General features: G+C 45.2%; 1 protein-coding gene across 4 annotated transcripts in view; it reads left to right on the top strand.

The window, feature by feature from the left end:
- Positions 1 to 12,069, top strand: part of RELA (RELA proto-oncogene, NF-kB subunit) — a 273,417-nt gene extending 261,348 nt beyond the window's left edge. For 3 of the 4 annotated variants that reach the window (XM_086938309.1, XM_086938310.1, XM_086938308.1), the window contains exon 12: positions 9,250 to 12,069. In XM_086938309.1, coding sequence (XP_086794435.1) covers positions 9,250 to 9,905 — 656 coding nt within the window. In that variant the 3' untranslated portion in view covers positions 9,906 to 12,069. The remainder of the gene's footprint in view (positions 1 to 9,249) is intronic. The other variant, XM_086938311.1, reaches the window with a different exon arrangement.
- Positions 12,070 to 25,298: the final 13,229 nt, after the last annotated feature.

Below are 25,298 nucleotides of genomic sequence, written 5' to 3'. Positions count from 1 at the left end.
GGCCACCCTGTGTGTCTTGACATTGTCAATAGAGATAAATCTGTTTTCCTTACGACCTGGAAGTGGTGGTAAAATGACTGTTCTTGTGCCCTTCACTCCAAGAACTCGAACCGGTGCACGATATGAGGGACCAAACTCTTTCTTGTTATCGATCTTCTCTCGAACCAGTTCTCCAACTTGGGGTAGCCAGCCAACTACCGGGATCTGCAACGCATCATCCGATGTGGAGGGCAAATGTTCCTTTGCTAGACTGTCTCTGGTCTTTTGTAGATCCTGTAAAACATTGCAATGTTCATCTACGTCAAAGGCCGTGGCCTGGGCCTTGCAGTCTAGACAGTCGAGGTCAGGGACGTACATCTTGATACCAAAGAGCATTTCGTATGGGGTCCGCCCACCCAGAGACCTTCTAGGGAGGTTATTAAGCGCACGCTGCACGCCATTGAGATGGGCTAACCAGTTTCTGCCAGTGCCTATAACTCGAGCTGTCAAAGATTGCTTTAAGTCACGGTTCATTCGTTCAACTACACTGTTTCCCTCGGGTCTGTACGGAGACGAAAACTTGACTTGGACCCCCAACGAAACCATATCATCCTTATACGCCTTAGTGGCGAAAGCCGGACCCTGGTCCGAATGGAAGGTACCACAGGCAAAAATCCCTACATAGACTCGCATATCCTTAATGACAGTCCGTGAATCAGCGCTCCGATGGGGCCAAACCCACACAAAGCGTGTGCATGAATCAACTGCTACTAAGATATACTTCTATGCAGTATCAGAAGAAAAAGGACCGCAGTGATCTAAATAAACGCACCCCAGTGGTTTATTAGAAATTTACAACTGTGTCTGAGGCGGACGCGCAGCAGTTGAAGGTTTAATCTGCTGGCAAATGTCACATTGAAGGACATAATCGCGCGTCTGTTTGTACAGTCCCCGCCACCAGAACCTCTGTTGTAGCTAAGTTACAGTGGCCGAGACGCCCGCATGCGCAGACGCCACACCTTCATGAGCCGCTGTAATCAAAGAAGCCCTGCGATCCGAGTTGGGAATTAAACATTCACCAACGTCTGGAATTTTCACATAAGGAACCTTATCGGGACTTAAGTGGTATGTGTACTTCGAAGGGAACCCCGCAGGATATTTACCTCCCTTCTCAGTGGCAGCAACAGCCGCCAAGATGTCATCATCTATCTTACTTTTGGACCTCGTGACTGCTGCAACTAAGTATTTTGATACTGCTGACTTCGCTGCTTCATCAGCAAGCGAATTTCCGACAGCGTGGACCCCCACGCGCTGATGGCCAAGAGTATGAATTACAAACACGAGTGGCAACTTCTCTTTGAGTTCCACCACTCGGACCCAGATCATTTTATGTTTTATAGTGCTACCTTTGGAATCACGAAATTCATTCTGAATCCAAAAGAACAAGTTCTCATTGTAAGACTGGACACAGTAGTAAGAGTCACTTACGATCAAAGTTGTCACACTCGGATCTGCGTACTCCAAATCAAGCATCAGAGCACGAAGCTCAGCCAATTGTGCGGTGCAGTCTCCAAGCGTCTGCGTGTGCACGACACTGGACTTGAACTCATTGTTCACCATGGCACCGACCACAATGGCGCAAGCGGAAACGTAGGCATGTTTAGAGCCATGCGCAACCTGGGCCGAACCATCAGTGTAAAGGATGCAATGGAAATCCTCCAACGGCCGCATTGCTAAAGGAGCAGGATGTACAAATTCATACTGTAAGAACTCCTGCGACCGTAAAGTGGCGTCAAAAATAAACGTGACATCCTGGGATGACAAGGATGCAGCCCATTGAATCCACCGAGGGTGCAAAGCTTTAGAATTTGGTACACTGGCTTTCTTAACTGCGTCCAAGGCAGGACACGGGGTAACCACCAACATGCGTTTTCCCTGTGACAGGGCACGTTCCTTGAGAATTGCCATTTGCACAGCCGTCAAAACTTTCTCCACAGTGGAAAAACGCAATTCAGCCGAAGTGTACAAGTGTGACTTGTAAGCCATAGGTACTGTATCTCCTTCATTAAAAGTTAGGTACGTGAAACCAACCGTCCCCGGGATAATTCTTATCACCAGGTTGGTCTGGTTATCACGAGTCTGTAAGTATTCAGAAGCGAGCAAATCAGCTTGCAATGACTGCAGAATAGCCGAATGCTCAGGCAGCCAGCATGATTTGGAAAAAGATGGTTGTATCAAAGCATACAAAGGCTTGATACGCTGGGCATATTCCGGAATGCAAGTCCTTCCGAAATTCAAAAAGCCCAGTAAAGACTGTAATTTTTTCAGTGTTGTCGGAGAGCGCAATTGTGCGCACTTCTCCAGGAAGTGAGGAGCCAAGCCTTTTCCTTCATTAGTTAATTCATAGCCTAGAAACAACACTGTGTATTCTGCAATGTGCGATTTTGCAAAACTTGTAACCCATGTCTGCAAAGTCACAAATTATACTGTTCACTCGACACAGATGCTCCCAAAGTTCATCGTCTGTGAGATAGATATCATCCACATAGGAACAAGCATCTGGGTCGACCCTCTCCAACAGAGAGACAATGCGGGCAGAAAATACTCCAGGACTGTTCTTATAGCCCATTGGGAGACGCCGAAACATTTTTTGGGTACCGCCGCATGTGAACAAAGCCCATTGGGAACTTAGACTGTCCAATGAATGGGCATAAAAACCATTGGAAATGTCAAGCGTGGTTTTGAACCGCTTACGCACAAGACTATTTACAAGGGCAGAGCCGTGAGTATTCTGTACTGCACAGTTACGGCAATGCGAGTTTAAATGCCGGTAATCCAAAACCAAACGGTAAGAGCCGTCCAGCTTGTTTACAGTAAAAAGGGGGTTATTCATCGGTGACACACACGTTTCAATTACACTGGATATTCCAATTGTTCAAGGATCGCTGCGACTGAAGCTTTGGCTTCACGCCGTATGGGATATTGAGGTTGAGGCTGCGGCTGAGACCGTAAAGGTATCTCGTGGTTAGGGGACAATTTATCCCAGCCACACTGATTACGGTACACAGCCGGTGCAAGCGCCAGAGCCCACTCTTCTGCAAAGTGCAGCGCTTCCACTCTCGAAACTGTGTTCGCGAAACTGGGGAGGATCACCTCCTCCCCTCGTGGAGCTGCGAGCACAAAAGGTGGGGGCCAGTCAGCCTCCGAAAGCAAAATGTCATATGTAGACGAAAGATTTTCCCAAAATACCCCTCTAACGGTACGCTGTACGTCACCTTCAATTAACAGGACAATTTCAAAAAGTCTATCAGGGGGAGCTACTCTTGTATCTGCTGTTTCAATCACAACATAAGTGTCAGTCGCTGTCACCTTCAGTAGTGGACGGAGGGCCTCTCTCACTATGGTAATCTCCGCCGCGCTGTCCAGCAAGGTCAGAGCCCAAGTCAGATTCCGAAGCCTCGTTCTCACAATCTGGGGCATATCGATGCGCTGTTAAGGCTGCGACTTTCTTCTTGGCAAACTGCGGTCTCTGAGGCGTAGAGCCCTCCTGCTTGTCTGCACCGTTGCGCGGGCGGGGCTGACCACGTCCTTGCTGGCCACCCCGGCCCCTGCCGCCCCCTCCACCACCGGTTGACGGAGCGGATGAGTCCTGAAAGGAACGAGGAGAGCGTTGGTCAGAAACCTGAAAACGTTCAGGTGACTTAATCATCGTGCGGTCGCGCCAATCATAAACACGTTCCGACTGCGCAGGCAACGGAGACGCAGGACGCGAAACCTGTGTTTGTTGTTGTTGCTGTTGCTTACCCTGATTCTGTTTTCTAGGCCAATTTTGTTTTTTGGTCTTGGGCTGAGCGTTTGCCTCCGAAGACTGTCCCTTGGGCTGCTTTTTCTCTTTATCAGAAAAAGTCTTAAGACCCTTGGCATTGCGGCCAACCATTTTATAAGCCGCCACAATTATCCTTGCTAACTGACGGGGTTTGTCCACGTCGGGAATCAACGCTAAGGCATTAGCCACCTGGAAGTTCACTGCATCCCCCTTGACATTCGCAAGGATCAGATCGCAAACCACCTCAAAGGAGCCGCACAGGCGCATACCCAACTCAACTGCTGACTCCGGTCCGTGATCATCTTGAACACGTTTAAGGACCGTAGACAGGTTGGACATAGACGGGGAGCCAAAGCACCTCGAATAGACTGCTGCAAAAGTCTTACCCCGTGTCTCACAGTCAACAAGCTCAGGGGCCAAATCCTTCGGCAAATTAAGCGTAAGAATCCGGTGTTTTTCACCAGGATTCGTATTAGGAAACACAGCCTCTAGCTGGTCGAATTTCTCGGCAAGCCAGAAAGGAAAGTCATCCTTATCCTGGGGCTTCTTGCCCATTATGGAATTCAACATGACAGGACTGATTTTCAAACCAGCCTGACCAGCTTGAAGCTGCGCTCCCCTAGGGACCGCGTCTTGAACATTACGACTTGTGTAATGAACAAGTGCTCTAATCACTTCAACCGCGACCTCGTGAAGACGCCGCAGGTCACCCACATTACAAGTGGCGCGATTAGGGTGAGGAGTAAATCCAGCCAAAGCGGGCCAATTTGTGCCCGGAATGGACAATGGACCTAACCTCGGAGCCGTTAAAGAATGGGGTAGGGCGCCACCAGACTCAACTTCATGCTGCCAAACATCGATAGGTACTTCCTGTGCCCTGTACGGAGCATAAACCGCCGGCACAGCAGAGGGGGTGTACGAATGGAACACTCCAGAATTAGCGTCCACTGGCGGAAATGTCACCCACGAATAGAACAGTTTGTACGGGTAAGCATGTTCCGCACTCACCACCAGAACCACAGCCAAGCCTTCTAAAGGTACATCATAAGTCCGCAAATGATCACGCACCGCAATGCGACTATGCAGCGGGATGTCCACGGCTTGTGCCATGACTGCACAGGAACGTGAAAAAACAAAGATTACTTTGTAGCACAACTGGGTAGTAATTCAAGGAAACCGTTTTAGATAGATTCAAGCTTGAAAAGACCTATTTCAAAAATAGGTAGGTTTTTCCGACACCGCCGTTTTCCGGAAACGGGAATGAAGGTGTTAAGGTTTGAACGATATACTACTCGAGTGTCATGATGTAAGGCCAACAACCGTTGGGCGCCATGTAGCAGGGTTTCCGTTCTCCCACAGAACTGTGCATAGAGATCTAGAACCTTAGTGAATTAGGGTGACCCAAAACTCACCTTAGTATCAGAAATCCCCTTACCGAGCTAGCTACAGTGTCTCATTGGTCATTACAAGCTCCCAATGATTTAGACAAACCAGAACATGAACTTTGAATACCTCAGGTATCGTGGAACACATGAACACTCTTTCGCTCTTTAATCATTTCAAACCACAACGGGGAGTAAAAGAACACACGTGCAAGTTTGAAATATTTATTTTTCAATGCAAGGTTCTCAAACGCAGTATCTTATATAATACTAACATACATATTATAAAAATCAGAGTTATCAGCATAGTCACTAATCCATAGTAAGCGAACGGTGATAGCATATTATAATGCAAAATTCTATAGAAATCTGTATCACCTATATTTCGCGCACCCTATTTAGCATACTATATTATATCTAAGAAGGTCTCATTTGGGTTTTAGCAGGGCGGGCCCATACCTCTAAATGTCAGCAGAAGAAGATCACATCATCAGCTACCAACTCTTTGCATGCGAAGCACCATCAAGTGTGTTTTTGCATTCTCAGTAACTCTATCTTAAACCCGCGTAGAGCCCAATGTTGGCAGCAACATTATTTGTGTTATGTCTAATGTGGTGCGAGGATCAGGTCTCCCAGCAACCTTGTGTTAGGTTATTCTTAGAGGCTATAGCTCTGTGTGCAGACAGTGTACCAAGTACGACTGATATCAGAGCAATAACATATTATTCTCAAATAAATCACATCTTTCGTCTAGGTTGAAAGCTACAATAATAATTATGTGCCGTGTGCAAACTGAAGCCGAAGGAAAATATGTCGTTTAAACATTTAATAAACTCATGCTAACTTAACACAATATATAGAAAAGCATTAACTATATGACAGTAGAATAGTGATATAGCGTGCAGTGGTATATAGTGCACTGTTGTAGAGTGCAGTGGCGTAAAGTAATTGGCATAAGTACAGTGATGTAGAGTGAATTGTTGTAGAATGCAGTGGTTTAGAGTAGAATGGCGTAGCGTAGAGTGCAGTGGCCTAGAGTGGTGCTGCATAGAGTAGAGTGCAGTTTCATAGAGTGCAGTGGCGTACAGTAGACTGTTTCAGAGTGGAATGGTGCAGGGTTTATTTTTTTATTTATTTTAAAAGTTTTATATAGCGCTTGCTAGACCCGGAGGTATCAGAGCGCTTTACATGAGTTACAGCGAGTTACAGGTTACATAGTTACATCACTTAAATCAAAGAGTCGCAGGGGGAAGGGAGGGAGGGAATACACAACGGGAAAACGAAGAAAATAATGTCAGCTGTCCGGCTGAGTAGGTGACGGCCGGGGAGGTGAAACCCGGGCCAGACTCCTCTTTAGCTGCATATGACTGCTCCACTGGGCATCGGCCAAGGTTGCTCGTGCATCGAGGTGAGTACAAACAGTTTTGGTATCTGCCCAGGGGGCGTTGTCAAAGGTCCATCAGACGTTCAGAGGAACGTTATTATGAGTTATATATTGTGCTGGCTAGACCCGTAGGTATCAAAGCACTTTAAATTAGGCTACACAATGTTACAGAGAATGAAAACAAATACACATTGCTTCAAACATTAAGCAATAAATTAGGAGAGGAAAGAAAGGTGAGCCAAATAGAGAGGAGGGGGAAGGGGAAAGTGTGAAGGGGGAGGATGAGGGAAAAGACGACAGGAGAGACGAAAGGAAGTCTGCCCAAAGACCGACTTAGTAGGTGACGTCCGAGGAGCGAATCCACAACCCGTCTCCCCAATAGCTAAACCGGTAGCTCCGTCAGGCATCAGTCTGATAGCTAGGTCTCAACTGACGAGGGAAAGTTCACAGAAGAAAGTCCAGTGGATAGACAGGGTAGGAACTATGAGCAAGGACGGGTGAGGGCAAAGGTCAATAGCTGGAAAGAGGAAAAGAGTAGAGAGGAGGGGGGTAGGGAGTATGGAGAAAAGGACGAGTGAGAAAAGACCAGTAGAGAGTGACGCAGGAGAGTTTGCCCAAAGACCGGCTGGGTAGGTGATGGTCAAGGAGGGAAATCCATAGCCCATCTCCCCTTTAGCTTGCGAGGTAGCTTCACCGGGCATCAGTCAAAAGGTCTAGGTCTCAGCTGCCGATGGAAAGATCTCCGAGTCAAATGTCATGGAGGGTGAGCAGGAGCAGGGTCAGTTTTGAAGTGCCCCGATGCCTCAGGAGTCCCCCGTGTAGCTAGTCAGGACTGGCCCCAGTCGCCATCTTGGGGACAGGCACTACAGCAAACACCACCTCCGACTGAGATGCAAGCATTGTGAAAGGCAGACTGGATGGGGCCAAGAAATCACGGTAGCCTTTCCAGCAGGAGATGTGGACCAAGGTCCAGAAGGTCATTGGACCAGGAATCCGAAGGTGTAACAGGTACCCACTGTGGACGGTGAAGGTAGGGTAGAGTATAGTTGTGCAGGATAGACTGCAGTGACGTTAAGTAGATTGTTTTATTGGTTCAGGATACATTGGACTTGTATAGAGTAGTGGCGTAGAGTACAGGGTTATGGAGTGGAGTGATATAGAGTGCAGTGGTGACGAGGGCAGTTATGCATGGTGAACTGACATAAAGTAGATTGATGTAGAGTAGAGAGGCATAGAGTGTAGTGGTAGACAGTAGAAAGACTGCATTAAACAAAGTTTGGCCAACGGGAGGGGCAAACTCAAGCTGGACAGTCTAAAGCAAATACAGCCAGCAAATAGAAAGCCAGACAATGTGAGTTATAAACCACAAAGCCAATGGTAAGCAACGTGCGGATTGCATGCCTAGGTCAACTTTCTGAATGTCTCCAAGATCTGCTTCGCAATCCAGATATTTGCGCTCCCTGGTAGGTTGCAGCCTAAAAAGGAAGACCAGTTTTATCATTGTAGAGTGTTACGGGAACCCCTGCAGACGGAGCTAGTCAGTATTGAGGATTCATTGTAGATTACTATCAAGTGCAATTGAAATTGCAACAGAAATTGAAAGGAAGTTACAATTCCTTAATTTTTGCTGTAGGGGGTGATTTCAAAGATCCAACAGAGCTTTGCAACACCATCTACCCATTTTGTTGTTACTTGTATCGTTTGACATTTCTATACTACATTATTTGCTATTAGTATTGCTTTGCACCGATGAATTTTTTAAATCCATTTAGTTTTGCCTCGAAACCACTTTTATTTTTTGCGAGGAAATCAGTTATTGTGGCCATAGGGGTCCATACACTTTGAAAATATTTTGCCTCTGGTATTCTTTAACAATTGGCTTTCTCCTCATTTAAGTAATCATGTGAGTCAAAATTCTCTTTCCATTACTACAGCTGAAATATTGAAAGCATCTCTCTGAATGCCTGTTTTTGTATTCTGAATGATTCCCTTGCCCACGTATCCTGGACCAGTGCTCAAGGTAGACGAATCAGTCAAAAATAACTCCTCAGCCCACCAGTGATCCCAATCCAGAAAAGAAGAGCTACCTGATGGTGATGATAGGTTTAACAATGGATTTCTAGGTTTCCTTGCAATGACTTAATTATTGAATTTTCCCACACAAAGGAAACTTGAGGGCTTCATTCCAACAGAGCAGCCTCATACAGAGGGATCTTTGTGCTTTTGATTAATGATTAAATACCCACATAGCAGCAGCAGATAGTCACATTAGCAGACTACTTCCCAACAATGGTAAAAGGGTGTTATGTGCTATCAGAGAGCGTTGCCTGAAGTGGACTTCACAGAAAAATAACTCTCCCTCCCATTTTGATTCATTAGTCACAAAAGAGGAATGTTGTATTTCAACCTTCTAGAAAACTCAGAAAGTGACAAACTAACATCACATTTTCACTGTTGAGACAAGCAGTAGGAACATTCAATCTGAGAAGTAGTGCACACATTTTTTTAACTTTCCCAAAGCTTTTGCAAATGAAGCAAAATTTAGCTCTGCCATTCTTACTTTTCTGTTTTACTACTTGATATCCTTTAGTTTCATCATAAAATTCTCTGCAATATTAATTGAATGGTTTGTTAACTTTGTGTACAGTGCTTTTAAGCTGTATCTTTTTTCCTCACAGAAGTCCCAGAGATGGTGCCAATCCTAATGCCTCAAGTGTCCATGAAGTCGGTGGTCCAGCCAACGCAGTCCTCTGTGCCCTTTAACTTTAACAGTCAGGTTGCATCAAGCCATCCTCCTGCATCCTCGTCAGCAACCCAACAGCTGCCCCATCAGATGTTTTCCACTGTGGATTTCAGCAGCCTGGGATTTGGAAGTAATTTTCAGCAGCAGCAGCAGTCCCAAATGGTTGGGCTAGGCTCTGCAACAGCAGACGATACTACCCTGGCATCCCTCCTAAATTTGCATTGCCAGGAGGAGCTGGGTAACATCCTAGGTGACAGTGACCAGTATGCCAGCCTGAACTCTATTGAGAACTCGGACTTCTGCAAGATGCTGAGTGAATCCATGGCCAATCTTCAGACACAACAAGTTCAGGTACAGCCAGCAGAAGCCTCTGGTTCCAACCCTGGATGCTCAGGGAGTCAGTCCACGCTCATGACCTATCCAGATTCGATTACCCGACTAATGGGTGGAAGGTCAGATGAGGAGAACGGCCAACAACTAGATAGTGTCGGCAGTCTACTTAATGGAATCATGAATTCTATACCTGGAGATGACAACCTTACATCCATGGTGGACATGGACCTGAACAGTATCCTAAACCACCTATCGTGAGTTGACATAGCATATACTGCCATATATGCAGAAACATGTGACGATGGAATTGGGTATAGACTTAAAAGGACTGTGCCCAAGAGGCAGAAGAACGATATTAGCACAGACTAGTGGACACATAGTGTCAGTTACCTGCCTAACAGTGTCAGGAACCAGAATATGTTACATGGGCCGTAATAACTACCAAGCAATGACAACCTTCAGGCTTATTTGCCCTAACCAGCTGCACATATGGACTTTGTTTGCTGTTTTGCATTCATTTCTTTGGGCAACATTTTCTATATTGCTAAGTATTTAGGACTTGGGCAGAAAGGTAGGGAGTTGGGTAGATAGTTTTGGGGCTTCTCCTCTTTCTCCCCTGTTCTGTCTCAATAGTGGCCGAGAGAGTATTTTTGTGTAATGCTTGCATCTATTATGTTGTGTTATGAACTCACTCAATCCCAACCACTTTCTTGGTGGCAGAATGTTGGCCTGAACAAATAATAGTGGTCTTAGTGGACTTCTCAGCATTTGAATGGCAAGAGGACAAAGTTCTTGTTTGATTTTATGCCTGTCCTTCAGAGGCGATCAATGAGAAGCCTGGAGCGTTGGAATGAGAAAGCTTGCACTGCTCTTCAGCGTGCATCTTGTGATGTGCGGAGGACTGCAGTAAGCTGAGATTTATTGCAAACACTAAAACTTCATCCCCCATTTGTAAACATGTTTAGAAAAATATATTTCACCTACCACTTATAAACTTTGGGATCCTTCAAATAATGCATTCCTTATGCAAGTGACTCCTGCATTTGATATCTGGCCAGCTTTCTAGATTCATTTTTATTTGGTTTTGTATTACTGATTGCGGCATATAAGCCGCATTGGAAGAAGAATTTAACCTGCACATCTAGTGTTAGTCACATCCGGTATCCTTACCTAGGAAGGAAACCCATGCTATGTGTTTGGTCAAATTGTGTGTGCATCTGAAGGAAAGCTAAAAATAAAATCCAACTAAATTAAATAAAGCTTCTGAAGATTTTACAACCTCCAACTAGGGCCGATAAATGGAGCCTCATTTGAAATCATATTTATTTGTTTTCTTGAAAGAGCAGCCTAATTTCCTGACAATGGTGTTAATATAAAGGTGACAGTTATGATGTTAAATATGTTCTGATGTTTGAATGAGGAGCACATCCCAGGACAAACTGTTCAACTCATCCATAGCGTCAAACAGCCTTTATCATCTGAGCCCCAGCCAGAGCCTAAAATTGCAAACATTTGCATTAAAGTTCAAGTGAAAATATCATGACAGCCCTTTCTCTATCCACTTTCTGATGTTGGTGTAAACTCAGCACAAAGAAGGGGGCACCCAGTGTTAAGCACTTAGATGTGAGTTACAGGCTTTATTGCCTGTCTCTATGATTAACAAATGGAAATACCGGTCTCAATGAGCATTGGGAACTATAGGACAGGTTTTCACATGTCTCTGGGAGAGAATGGTAGTGACAAATATGTGTTATTTTGGGAACCTGTTAACGGTCGTACGGGTTGTATGGTTCGGATGTGCACATATGTAACCGTTGGTTGTTGCCCAATTTTTAAGTTGGACAGTTTTCCACAAAGTACTTCCGGAAGTACACATTATCATTCTAGACTGAGAATGAGAAGCCTTGTTTGTGGAGCACTGGTTATAGATTGTTTGTATTTCTCTTGCGTTCAAAAACAGTAGAATATCAACATAAATATGAATATCGCAGAACACATTTAAAATATATACATGTTCAATTTTTAAAATAATTTTAGAAAGAGAACATACACATAGGAGGCAGCATTTTCTTTTTAAATGAAAGCCAAATAAATCAGCATTGTCTTTACAAGTATGTTTGATTGAATACACCATTCTGCATTTAAAAATAAAAAACAAAGGGAATAGGAACTTTGCTCTTTTTGCTGTCAACCCGAGTGCACTCTGACAGTTTAAGGACATTGAGAAACTAGTCTTAAAGCAGCGTCACTGAGGAGATAATTTCTGTATCTCGCTACTTGCGGAATGGGGAGAGGGCATTAGACTTAACACCATATAGGGTTCATCTGCCAAAGTTCGACATCTATGCTATCATGTTTGAGACACTTGATGCAGCATTATTCAAAGTTGAGGCATCTTTTATCATTAAGATCTTTAACAAAATCAACTATCAGGGTTTTGTCGTTGATCTTTTCTGACTTATTGTGTTCAAACTGATTAAACTATGAAGCACACCAAGAAGAGGAAAATAAAAAAAATCGCATTCTTCCGAACTGGTACCACCTTTGGCTGAAGATCTCTTGGCTGCAACTGCTGTTAAGATGAGACTCCTGCACAACAACCACAACCTGTGTCTCACTCTCCTGCGATCCCAAGGTGTGTGCCCCTTTCATAAGTAGCACAAGAGGAAGAGAGATCAAGTGCAGAGAAACACAAACCTAAATGGATGAGAGAAGGAACTGAGGACCATTGCAACAGGGAGTTGTCCTAAACTTAGCTTGTTAAGGATGAACGCTCTACAGAACACCATCCTAGAGAAGATCGTTTATGGTAGAAAACACTTGTGAATAATAGTCCCTATAAAGGCACAATACACTAGATACAGACTCTGTCTCCGAATGTGGTGAGTATTGTCCTTTGTCACAGAAATCTATCCATTCACATATATCCCCAGTTGACATTATCAGCTTCCACACAATGACAAATGGGGCTCAAAAGAAGTTGAACATTAAGGTCAGTCCAACTCCTGTACACACACATCTGTCATCTTCAAGGTGCTTTAATTAAAACCACGGGTAATGCCAGTGTTTGTTGCTTACAGGGGCTTCTTGCACTTACTGTACACACCTTTCTGAAAAGTACAAGTGCCCTGAATCTGATCTGTTTATTTCTAAGGGAAAACACCGTCTGATTTCTTTGTTCTTTCAGTGTCCAGAATGAACTACAATGCTACAAGAAGATTATTTGTTCCACCAGATGGGGAAAGTGGAAGAATCTCCTCCTTTATGATGGAGGTGTGCCAGATATCACCTACTGCCTTTGTGCCTGTTGGCCATTCTCCTAAGATGATCTGACTATGTCCTTTGGGATTTTCTGGACCAATGTGTAAAACATCTGCCTTGTAAGAAAAGGGAGGACATAAAGGAAAATCACAAAGATAGAATTATTTCCTGTGATCAGTATAGCAAAAGACATGACCAACCTGTCTGCCCAGGATTATTTGGCGTTGTTTCTAGGTGTGCATCTTGGCCTTACTTTATTCCCTGACCCGACAGGCTCAGGTGAGGATCTTAGTTCTCCAGGTCTATGGGTCCAATCGATTTGCTATGTACGTTGCTGATGAAAGCCAGAAAGCAAAAAGAAAGCAGAGACACTTAAGTGAGGTGACCTGGCGGATAATAAAGATTTTTCAAAGATTCTATCTCAGAATGCATGGTAGGGTGCAGCAGCACTCAATTCAGATATCTTATTGGCGAAAGGCAAATGCTTCAGCAATAGAAGCTATGGTAGTAGTACATGAAGGCAGCAGGAGGAACGGAGACAGCCATTCTCAGCCCGGGGAAGGTTTCCTCCACCAGTGTAACTGACTTTCATCATTTAGTCTCTGCCATCTACCTCTCTGGTAAGAGGTAGCATCGCCACCCATTAGCCACTGTGGCTGAGTAACAACTGGCTAATGGTATTAGATGATGACCAGACTTAATTAAAAAATGTGATACCCAGCATTCCACTAATCGTGTTGGATATTTTCTTTAGGAAGTTTGTCAGTAGTCAAGATGGTGGCAGCCAAGAGTTCTATGACAAGCAAGGTCCTATACTCCTACCTCTCCTTAATAAAAGAAATGGCTAAAACATGAAGCCTGCCTAATTCTAGTCTTTGAAAATTGGAAGAAATGGATCACAATAGACAAATTCACTCATTTAGTGTGGCAACAGATCTTCCCTCAATTTTAATAATGGGATTGGAATGAAATCATAGATCTGGAAGGCCATATCCAGGTTATCCAGAAACAAGGTGTCTCCACATTTCCAGATCAGCTTCATACACTAATATTACAGTGCTGTGCCTTATGCACTGCAAAAAGCATGGCAGTTGTTGCAACTTACTTCTGATGCACAGGCATTTAGTATATTCATACTTAGACCATGGGGTGATCAAGGTCAGCAGTCAGTAGATGATTCAGGGCCTGCATTAGACAGTAGAACGTCTTGACATTAATTTGACTTCTCTGTTCAGTGAGATCTTCTGGAGTCACTATTATTTGTTCTGTGACGAAGATAGCCTGTCCCTTGAAGAAAATACTTTTTCTACCTTCATTTTCAAGGCTCCTCCTAAGTGTTGAGTGCTTTGTACTAGGGAGAGAGTTGAAATGTTAGAGGTATTTTTTTCTGAGTTCATAAACATCACTCCCTATTTCTGTTGGACCAGAAACATAGTGTTTGGTGAGAGTTATAGACCCTTTCTTTTTCACCATAAAAAATAAACTGCCTCACAGACCATGCTTCAAGTAATCTGTCCCCTTCACCTTTACAAGTTACACTTCCATGATTCACTCATTTTAAAGACTGAACCTAGGATTACTGTTCTTTTCTTACCATCTCATTGTAAAATGCATTTCAGGAGTGCTGTTTTTTGCTGGTTGTACTTTGTAGTTATTGATTTGATGCAATAGTCTTCAATTTAAAAAAAGATAATTTAGTCTCAACTGGCTTTAACTCTTCAAAACAAAATGGTGATAATGGATATATATTAAAATGTTTTCTGGGGCATTCTGCAGTTTATGAGCCAGAGAAAATATCCAAGATGGATAGTTAGAATTAAAGCTATATATTGCTTCTATATAAAATATAGACTGGTCTGGCATCCAAGGCAACCTGAACTGTTTGGTTTTCAAACCAGTACCTCCCATATCAACATAGACTGACAGTTAAATGCTAAAAGCAACCCCTGTCTCAGTTACATCTATAAAATGTTTAAGGCTCTTGTGGAAATGACTGCTTTAATCCCCGAATATATTCTCTGCAAGTAGCCTTTGTATTTTTCCGTAATTACTTTAAAATGCTTAGACATTTTAATCCTTTTGATATTTGAAATATACTATACTCATGCACCTTTTTATGCAGTGAAGAAAATGTACAAACAGTTTGACTTTGCTATAAAAAAAACAATGTTCGCACAGTCGCCTGGTGTATTTTCATTTTTTTAAATGTCATTTTTTTTTGCCAGCTACACATACTTGGCCTCAGTGTGTGATAATAGGCTCTATATTTAAGAAGTCGTCTTAAATTATGAAAGCAATCTTTCAGGAAATCAAGACTATTTCTTGCTACTATTAATGCACCTTGCTTTTCATTAGGATCGTGAATCTCTGATCTTCCTTACTAAATATTAGTTTTGAGGGCAAGCAGGTGGCCATGTTTTTTTACTTCTGTAGTAGGGGATCTCTGTGTATAGTCATAATCTAGTGAATCGTCCCGCCCATGTGCGTGGACCCCAGAGCAATCAAAAATAATCTCTTAAGCTGGCCTCAGTGCAGACCTGCATAGACACTTAAGAGAAAATTAAAGACAATAATGCAGCCTATACCTAAAAGGCTACACTGTCCAGTACTTCAACTAGAAATGCAAAGGATGTTCCACCAACATCACATTTAACACAGTCTGTTAAGTTTCACCCATGGAGAAACTTCCCCTTCACAAAATCCTTGGAATGATAGAGTGGACGGGATGGACAGACATGCCCCCATAGGCTGCCATTATATGTCTGGAAAAGGGATACCGTGCCTTTAAGGAACTCTCCAGAGACCCTCGGTATCCCATGATGCACAGCAAAGTCCTTTCAGTTCTTTTTTCCGGCTCTTACTAGCAGGACCCTGGAGCATTAGCTCTTCATTTTTGAGTTTTTTAAATTCAATTTTTCTGATTATTTCAGAATTTTTGCAGCTTCACTCAACGTCTTTGGCCTTTATCTACATTCTGCTGTGTTTTTTTGGTAGAATGTCTGCAGTCTTCTTGTCTTTATACCATTTCTATCTGACAAGGATGATCGACGTTGTCGTGAGGTTCAACGTCGACGTCATGGAGTGCCTCGACGTCATGGAGTGCCTCGACGTCATGGGGTGCCTCGACGTCATGGGGTGCCTCGACGTCATGGGGTGCCTCGACGTCATAGTGGCGACGTCAAAGTGCAGTGATGCTCGACGTCGAAGAGGCAGTGATCCTCGACGTCGAGGAGCAGTGATGCTTGATGTCGCAGTGAAGAGGGTTTGGCACCGTAGTGGCGTTTTGACGTCGGGGTGTTGGTCAATGTCGTAGAGACAGTCAATGTCTTAGTGATGGTGACGTCGTAGTGAAGTCGACGTCATGGGTTACCGCCACGGAGTCATTGCCGGCGCTTGACGCCTGGGTCTTGTTCCAGGCCTAGCTCCGTGGTGAGCCTCTCATCGTAGGAGGGGACTTTGTGTTCCCGGCAACGTCCACTCTTGGCGGCGAGCAGTTGATCAGCGTCGAGGAGCCCTTCTGATGGGGAGTCTGTGGTTACTTACCACTTGTAAGCGAGCGACGTTGGTCCTTTTGCTTAGTTTTGAGTATTCGCATACCTACTCCTCGTCTAGGTCACCTCCTGCTCTGCCACCACTGGTGAGACCACCAGGGATGTTTCGGAATTCTCTCTGGTCCCTCTCCCACCCACCACCTCAGGGGCCTTTGGCCCCCCCAGTCTGCAAACCCCAGTGGAACCTTGATGACCTAGAACGAGATCTCATTTTAGGGCGTTGGTCGCATGGGCTCCGCTGTCTTCCGTTAGGTCCAGACGTCACCGTTATGGATGCCAGGGATGCATCTTCCATGAGTACGGGAAGGTGCTCTCCTACTCTTACAAATCCCTCCTAGTGGTTTTCTCACTGGTTGGCGGTACTTAACTTTCGGCCACTACAACCTGCCAGGAGGTTCTGACTTTGACAGTACTCCTGACTTGGTCACAGGGGTGACGGCATGCAGACAGCATGCTGTGGCCCGCTGTTGCTGGGCCGTTGTGGTAAGATCCCTGTGTGTGGGTGTTTCTTCACCGATTTGTGGTTCCCCTGCCGAGAGACAGGAGGGAAGCCTTACAAGAGATAGTCTAAAGGGCCTGATAGTTTCAGATCTAATCATCGGTGTTGGAGCGGAGCCTGGCGACCCCAAGGTATTGCCATGGGTTTGTCCTACGTTGCCATACTCTTATTCTTCTGACATCTCTGCAGCCTGCGGCACAGCAGTGTGCTTCTACTCTCCCGTTCTTTGGGCAACCCTTGGGCTGCCATGCGGGTAGGGAGTGGTCCGCATGAAGTCTGAATCAGAGACTTTTGAAGGCTGTAGGTTTGGAGAAGCGTGGAGAACGGCTTAAGGCCTTCCGCCCTTTCTAGCAGCGTTTTTCCTCCCAGAATTTGTCTGTAGTCCCGGGCCGCCATTTAATAAATCAAGTTATATTGTGCGCAGTGGATACGCGGGAGAGCTTGATGCTACTCGGCGAACAAAGGCCAGCCGGGTCGAAGACAGTCTTCGTTTGTCAGCCCTCCTCCAGCAATTCCACCGGTTTGCTCACAGTTCCAGCTGCGCGAGTTCCGAGCGGAGGCCGTTACCCTGTTAAGAAGGGAGATAAGACGTCCCTCGGTCTCTAAGAGAGGGTCTTTACTCACTGTGCTTTCGGGTGCGAGAGAAGGACCAGAACGAGTTCAGGCCCATTCTGGTTTTGCGATAAGCAAACAGATGGTTGCTGTCTTTGCGCCCGATTTATCCTAAGCTGCAAAGAGGAGACTGGCTTTGCTCAATAGATCTGCAAGATGCGTACTTCTATGTGCCCATTGCACAGAAACACCAGACGTTCCTGCGCTTCCTAGTCTGCACCAATCACTATCAGTACACCGTACTACCGTTTGGACTGAAGTCTGCACCTAGGACCTTTTCGAAATGCATGGCTGTGGTGGCAGCGCACCTGAGGAAGAACAAGGTGTTTGTCTACCCGTACCTGGACGACTGGTTGATCAAAACCTCCACCTTCCAGGAAGCGCAATTGCATTTCAACAGGACGGCCGTTCTGTTGAACCAGCTGGGTTTGCACATAAACATGTCCAAGTCTGTCCCGACTCCTGTCCAGTGCCTACAGTACTTGGGAGCCTCCATCAATACACTGTCAGCAAGCGTGTCTCCTTCGGAGGAGCGACGCTTATCGATTTTTCAGAAGGCTCAGGCTCTCATGGCTGTTCCATCTCAGACAGTGAGGACGGTGTCGTCTCTACTGGGGTCGATGGCCTCTAGCATCTTCCTCACGCCACATGCACGGCTCCACATGAGGCCGCTGTAGGAATGTCTGGAGGATCAGAGGCGAGAGAGCTGGGACGACAGGATCAGGCTGTCCCGTCACGCCCTACAGTCCCTGAAATGGTGGTGTTCAGCGGAGAACATCCTCAAGGGGGTTCCATTCCACAAGGACATTCCGAGTCAGACTATCGTCTCTCCTCGGCTGGGGAGCGCATTCAGGCCAGCTACAGATTAAGTGAACGTAGTCCTCTACGAAATCCACGTACCACATCAATTTCCTGGAACTCAGAGCGGTTCACTTGGCCCTAAAGGCTATTCATCCGTCCTTCCAGACCAACTCCTTGCTGGTGCAGACGGACAATACGACCACAATGTATTATCTCAACAAGCAGGGGGGCTCGAGATTGCGCACTCTGTGACTGGAAGCGTAGGCGATCTGGCACTGGCTGCTAGCCAGAGGACTGACGATAACGGCCACTCATCTGCCAGGGTGCAGAATGCTCAGGCAAACGCCCTCAGCAGGCTAGTGCAAGAAAACCACAAATTGGTTCTGAACGACGAGGTTCTAGTAGGCATCTTCGGGAGGTGGGGCACTCCAGACGTCGATCTGTTCGCCACCGCCGAAAGCAGATAATGCCGATACTTCGCCTTCAGGTATTACCAACCGGGGACTCTGGGGAATGCGCTATGGATCAGCTGGTCAACCAGCTTTTCCACCCATTCCCCTGATTCCGGCGGTGCTCGTCGAGCTGTACCGGTCCAGAGCGCGGATGATCCTCATTGCTCCGGAGTGGCCTCGACAGTGGTGGTTCACGGATCTGCTCCACCGGTCTCTTCAGCCTCACATGCGACTGCCGTGTCAGCCGGACCTTCTCACGAAGTTCAGGGGGCAGATGGTGTACCCCAACCTCTCATCGTTGAGTTTGGCAGCATGTCTCCTGAAATAGTGCAATATGGACACCTTAATCTGCCTGAGGATTGCATGAACATTCTCAAGGAGGCTAAGCAGCCTTCCACTAGGATGTCTTCTATCTACAAGTGGAAGAGGTTCTGTATCTGGTGTACGTCCAAGAACTATGATCCGACGACCTGCAGAGGAAGATGTGGTCCTTCCATATCTCTTGCATTTGGCTTAGTCTCGCCTTAATTTTCAATCTATTAAGGTTCACCTTGCAGCGTTAACTGCATACAGGAAATGTCCTTCACAGACTTCCTTCTTCCAGGTCCCTGTGATTAAGGATTTTTTGGAAGGATTGAAGAAAGTGTTCCCTCCTGTTCGGAGTCCTTTGACTTCCTGGGAATTGAACGTGGTGCTGTCCAGATTGATGAAGGATCGTTTTGAACCCATTCATCAGACCTCACTGCAGCACTTACCCTGGAAGGCGGCTTTCCTTGTGGCCATTACATCGGCCCGAAGGGTGAGTGAGATTCAGGCATTATGTTATCAAGAACCTTATACTGTTTTTTATGCTGCTACGGTTGTGATGCGTACTCACCCCAAGTTCCTTCCTAAGGGGATCTCTGATTTTCATGTTAATCAGACTATAACTTTACCTACCTTTTTCCAGAATCCTTCCACTCCAGCGGAAAGATCTCTTCATTCCCTGGATGTGAGAAGGGTGTTGAAATTCTATCTGGATAAGACCAAGAACATTTGTAGGTCAGACCAACTGTTAGTCAACTATGGGTCGGTCAGGACTGGTCTTGCTACCTCGAAACAGTCCATCTCTAGGTGTATCCAGTTATGTTACAGAAGGCTAATAAGACCTTAGGAGGTAAGCCTAAGGCTCATTCCACCAGGGGCAAAGCGGGTACAACGGCTTTGCTACGTAATGTTCCCATTGCAGAGATCTGCAGGGCTGCCACGTGGAAGTCGGCCCATACCTTTGCTAAGCATTACAGTCTGGACTCTGATGCCAGAGCAGATGTTCAGGTTGGGCAGTCTTAGTTAAGAAATCTGTTTGCACAGTAATGGTGTTGTCTTTTTCTCCACCGCTGGTTAGATTGTTGGGATGGGCTTGCCATTCTATTCACTAGATTATGACTATACACAGAGATCCCCTACTACAGAAGGAGTAGTTTCTTACCTGTAACTCCAGTTCTGTAGTAGGGGTATCTCTGTTTAGTCATAAGCGCCCGCCCTCCTCCCAGGTGGAGAAAATGGTACTGTAATGTATGCTACAAGCCTTACTTTATACACCTTCAAAAAGAACTGAAAGTAAAAGGAGTTTGCTGTGCATCATGGGATACTGAGGGTGTCTGGAGAGTTCCTTAAAGGCACGGTATCCCTTTTCCAGACATATAATGGCAGCCTATGGGGGCTTGTCTGTCCATCCCTTCCTCTCTATCATTCCAAGGATTTTGTGAAGGGGAAGTTTCTCTATGGGTGAAACTTACAGACTGTGTTAAATGTGATGTTGGTGGAATATCCTTTGCATTTCTAGTTGAAGTACTGGACAGTGTAGCCTTTTAGGTATAGGCTGCATTATTGTCTTTAATTTTCTCTTAAGTGTCTATGCAGGTCTGCACTGAGGACAGCTTAAGAGATTATTTTTGATTGCTCCGGGGTCCACGCACATGGGCGGGACTATTCACTAGATTATGACTATAAGAGAGATACCCCTACTACAGAACTGGAGTTACAGGTAAGAAACTACTCCGTCTCACCTATGCAGCGCGCATGCGCCTCATAGGAGGGCCTTTCGCTATCGCTCTGGTCATTTTCAAGCACACACTCATGCTTGTGGCGGCATTCACCATGCGGGAGCGAGCAGGGGTGCGCCACAAGCACTAGTACAGTGCTTGAAAATAAGCAGACTGCGCATGCACACACCACTCCTGGGCTCTCGCTCTTTCTCTCCCGGTCTCCTCTCGCTTTCTCTCTCTCGCTCTCTCTCGCTGTCTCTCCCTCCCTCTCGCTGTCTCTCCCTCCCTCTCGCTGTCTGTCCCTCCCTCTCTCTCCCCCTCTCTCGCTGTCTCTCCCTCCCTCTCGCTGTCTCTCCCTCCCTCTCTCTCCCCCTCTCTCGCTGTCTCTCCCTCCCTCTCGCTGTCTCTCCCTCCCTCTCTCTCCCCCTCTCTCGCTCTCTTTCTCTTCCTCTCTCTCTTCCTCTCTCTCTTTCTCTATCTTTTTCTCTATCTTTATCTCTAAGCACTGCCAACGCGATGGCCCTGCAGTACGGTGAAAAAAGCAGGCAGGCGAGCGCAACCGTCTGGTCGCATTTACACATGGGGAAGCAGTGCATTCGTGAGATTACGTATGTGCATTTGAAAATTATTCTTATTTTGGTATGCATTATGTGCACCTTGCTCCGTTTAGCTGGATGACTTCACATTCAAACCTGCCATGAGTAAAATACGACCAAGCAGAACTGGAGTAAGGTGCGACAGGTAACCACTACCAGAGTGCTTTCTGCGGCAGTAGAGCGGTCACTACTCCATGCAGTGAATTTTACACTTTGTGATCTGACGTTTTCAGTTCACTCAGTTAAAAGCACACATCTCCATCATTACAAGGCTCTTGGTAGCTGCAGGGGCTGATTGTGCTATTTATTATAACATCAAATGTTTTCCCGTACTCACCTGAAGGGTTGAATGAAGCCTTGCTGTCCAAAATCAACACTGCCAGATCAAGGATGCCACCAAAAGTGGGACTTTACTCTTGATAGTATTCATGAGGCTGAATCCTCGTTCACAGTCTGCACTAGATGCTTGAAATGTTGTGCAGACATCAACAAGCTGAGACACCACACTATACTGAGCAGCATTGCGTACAGTGAAATTCTTCACGTCTTGAAAGGTGGTAAATAACCCACCCTAGGCATGTTCTGCCACCACATATTTATAGTCTCTGTACTGTCGAACAACATCTTCTGGTGTTTCACAATCACCCAGGGCCAAGACATTTGTATACTTTTCAACAAGTCTTTGAATATTCTCAGTCCCACAATCAAAATGTGATTGTGTTGCTATTGCCTGGATCTCAAAACTTGCCCATTCTTTGAGCTCATCTTCTGGGAACCTTTTTTGCATGTGCTCACAAAGAAGGGAAACAAAAGACAAAATAGGCCCACTGTCAAACTCTTAACTTTTCTTGTACAACACCATCAGATCTCATACATTGCTGCTCCAAAAGAGTGTCCCCCAAATACTGTTGCTTAATTTGGCCAATCTTTGCTCTTGCATACTGTACAGCTTCAACAGTAGTCAAAGAACTTTTTTGGAATAGTTTGCACAAAGATGCAAATTCACCCAGAATGTCATTAAGTACTGCAAGGGAAATATGGTAGTTGGAGTCGGATAGCTTTTTATAACAATATTTAGCAATTGGATCATTCTCCTCAACTTTCTCATGCTCAAAGTACTTAAGAACAGACTCGTAATTACGAATTAGTGCACCAACAGCAAAATACCTTGAAAGCCACCGGACTTCATTCAGTGGTCGAAAAGAGACAACTTCACATTCAGTGACCGATGCAATTTCATCCAGCTTGGACTTCCTTGCAGAAGATCTGGAGAACACAGTGTAGACAGTCCTCAATAATGTCTCCATCTCTTTAATCATTGGAACCCTTTTCCAGGCATCATCAGCTCCCAAATCTTCTCGATGCGTGACACAATGCTGCTCAATTATATTAGGAATGGATTGTATAAGGCGAGTAGCAACACCATTATTTTTACCCAGCATCACAGACGCACCATCGGATGTGAACATGACCATTTTCATGAGGTCCAGTTCATTGTCAGTGTAGAATTCTTTCACGGCAGTAATGATAGCCTCAGCATTACAGCTAGTCAGCTTCACTATGCCCCCAAACTGCGTTTTGTGCTCAGTTTATGTTACAGGTCGGAACTTGAAGTACAGGATGAGAATTTTTATAACAGAAATATCTGTGCTCTCATTAATTATCAAGGTGTGATACAAAGCTTGCCGAAGTTCTGTCATAGTTTCACAGTGTATCACGCTATTGATGGCCTCAAGTAACTCAAAGACATAGTTCTTGCTCCTCTGGTATCTTCACATACAAAGCTAGGTGGTCATGGATGTCTTGTACAGATAACATTGTAGTATTCCTCTTGACTGCCAGCAACACATTGTTGATGAGAATATTTGTCTCCTCAGGCATAGATCTTTGGCGTTCAACCACTTCCATTCTATTTGCTTTGTCAGTGGCAGTTTCTGTCAGCATTGCCCGCACTCCAAAACCAAACCTGGCAGCAGCACTTCTGTTTCTCAATATCAACATGGCAGACTCGTGTACTTTGCTAAGTAGATGGCGTTTCATGTAGTCCAGTTTCCAGCCATCATTCCATTTCTTCCCTGTGGAAAAGTCCCCAACAATCTTGGCTTCAGCACATGCTTTGCAAATCAAGCCCACATCTGGACTGTATTGAAATAGTTCCCCTAGTTGCATGCAAACCTTGCTTCGTGACTTCTGTGTCTCAGCCTCCACAATTTCCTTCATCCACTCTTCCTTGAATACAAGGCAACATTTCTTCCTTTGTGGTGAAGCACTGCACTCTCCCGATGGTACAGCTTTGCGCTTGAACATTTCCGTACCCGCCGGTTTGAACCCGCTGTGCCACAAAGCCTGCAAAATAAGGAAACATGGCTTGCATTGATGCCTTACTCATGAATGCAATCTGTTATACTACAATGTACAAGATGCACCACAGTTTAACTCAACCAAACAATTACCTCTTCTGCTTGCACTCACGTGCGCCTGTTTAAATGTATGGGGTTCTGGCTGCAAAACCTGCAACAGAAGAAAACATGGGTAAGTATATATGGTACTACAATGTTCAAGATGCACCACAGTTTAACTGAACCCAACAATTACCTCTTCTGCTTGCACTCACGTATGCCTGTTTAAATGTATGGAGTTCTGGGTGTGAAACCTGCAACAGAAGAAAACATGGGTAAGTATATATGGTACTACAATGTTCAAGATGCACCACAGTTTAACTCAACCCAACAATTACCTCTTCTGCTTGCACTCACGTACGCCTGTTAAAATGTATGAGGTTCTGGGTGCAAAACCTGCAGCAGAAGAAAACATGGGTAAGTATATATGGTACTACAATGTTCAAGATGCACCACAATGTAACTCAACCCAACAATTACCTCTTCTGCTTCCACTCACGTACGCCTGTTTAAATGTATGGGGTTCTGGGTGCGAAACCTGCAACAGAAGAAAACCTGGGTAAGTATATATGGTACTGCAATGTTCAAGATGCACCACAGTTTAACGCAACCAAACAATTACCTCTTCTGCGTGTACTCATGTACGCCTGCTTAAATGTGTGGGGTACTGTCTGCGAAACCTGCAACTGAAAATGCACTAGTTTAACTCTACCAAACAATTACCTGTTTGTTCTGCCTGTAGTCACGTCTGCCTGTGCAATTGTCTTTGTAGTACGGTCTCACGAACCTGCAAAAGAAAAAGGGGTGCAGATTGTGAATCTATTTACCCAGCAACCCCCAACCCAACGAGGAACGTAAACAATTACCTTGTCTTGGTGGTACTTGCACCTGACCACTCCAATCCAAATACCTTACAGACTGGAAACCTACAAGTGAAGACAAGTAAGTCAGCAAACGTCCGAAGAATTACAAACTATGCATGGGACCAGTCTAGAGGACAAATATGAACAAGCATTTGCAATGCAATAGGTCTCGCAATAAGAAAGTTTGAGCTATTTGTATTATAAATGACAACTTATTTATTTATGTATTGCTTTAGAAAATGGCGAAATTAATAGCTTTGTCATTAACAAGGCCAATACTTGTACGTTTTTCAAATGTGACACATATCGCATTTGTAATGCAACATGTTTAGTATTAACGTGACTTAGATGTATTGATATAACAAATAACAATTGTTTTTTCTAAAATAATATTTAATACTTAAAAGTAATTTTAATTGGGGGCGGAGCTTGCCAGCGTCTATGTAAGACGTGTGTGTGCTGAGCTCCACGCCATCACCTGCAAAATCCTGATAATTATCCTGCCTCAACGGGCATAGAGAGCCACCGGGGTGGGGATCCACTGCACGGACCTTGCTGGTGCACTCGGAGAGGTCGCTGGCGGAATTAGA

This window comes from Lissotriton vulgaris, chromosome 9, assembly GCF_964263255.1.
Source record: "Lissotriton vulgaris chromosome 9, aLisVul1.2, whole genome shotgun sequence".
In the NCBI taxonomy this organism is placed as follows: domain Eukaryota; kingdom Metazoa; phylum Chordata; class Amphibia; order Caudata; family Salamandridae; genus Lissotriton; species Lissotriton vulgaris.
Note: the sequence above shows the minus strand (reverse complement) of the source record. Positions and strands in the feature narration are given on the sequence as shown.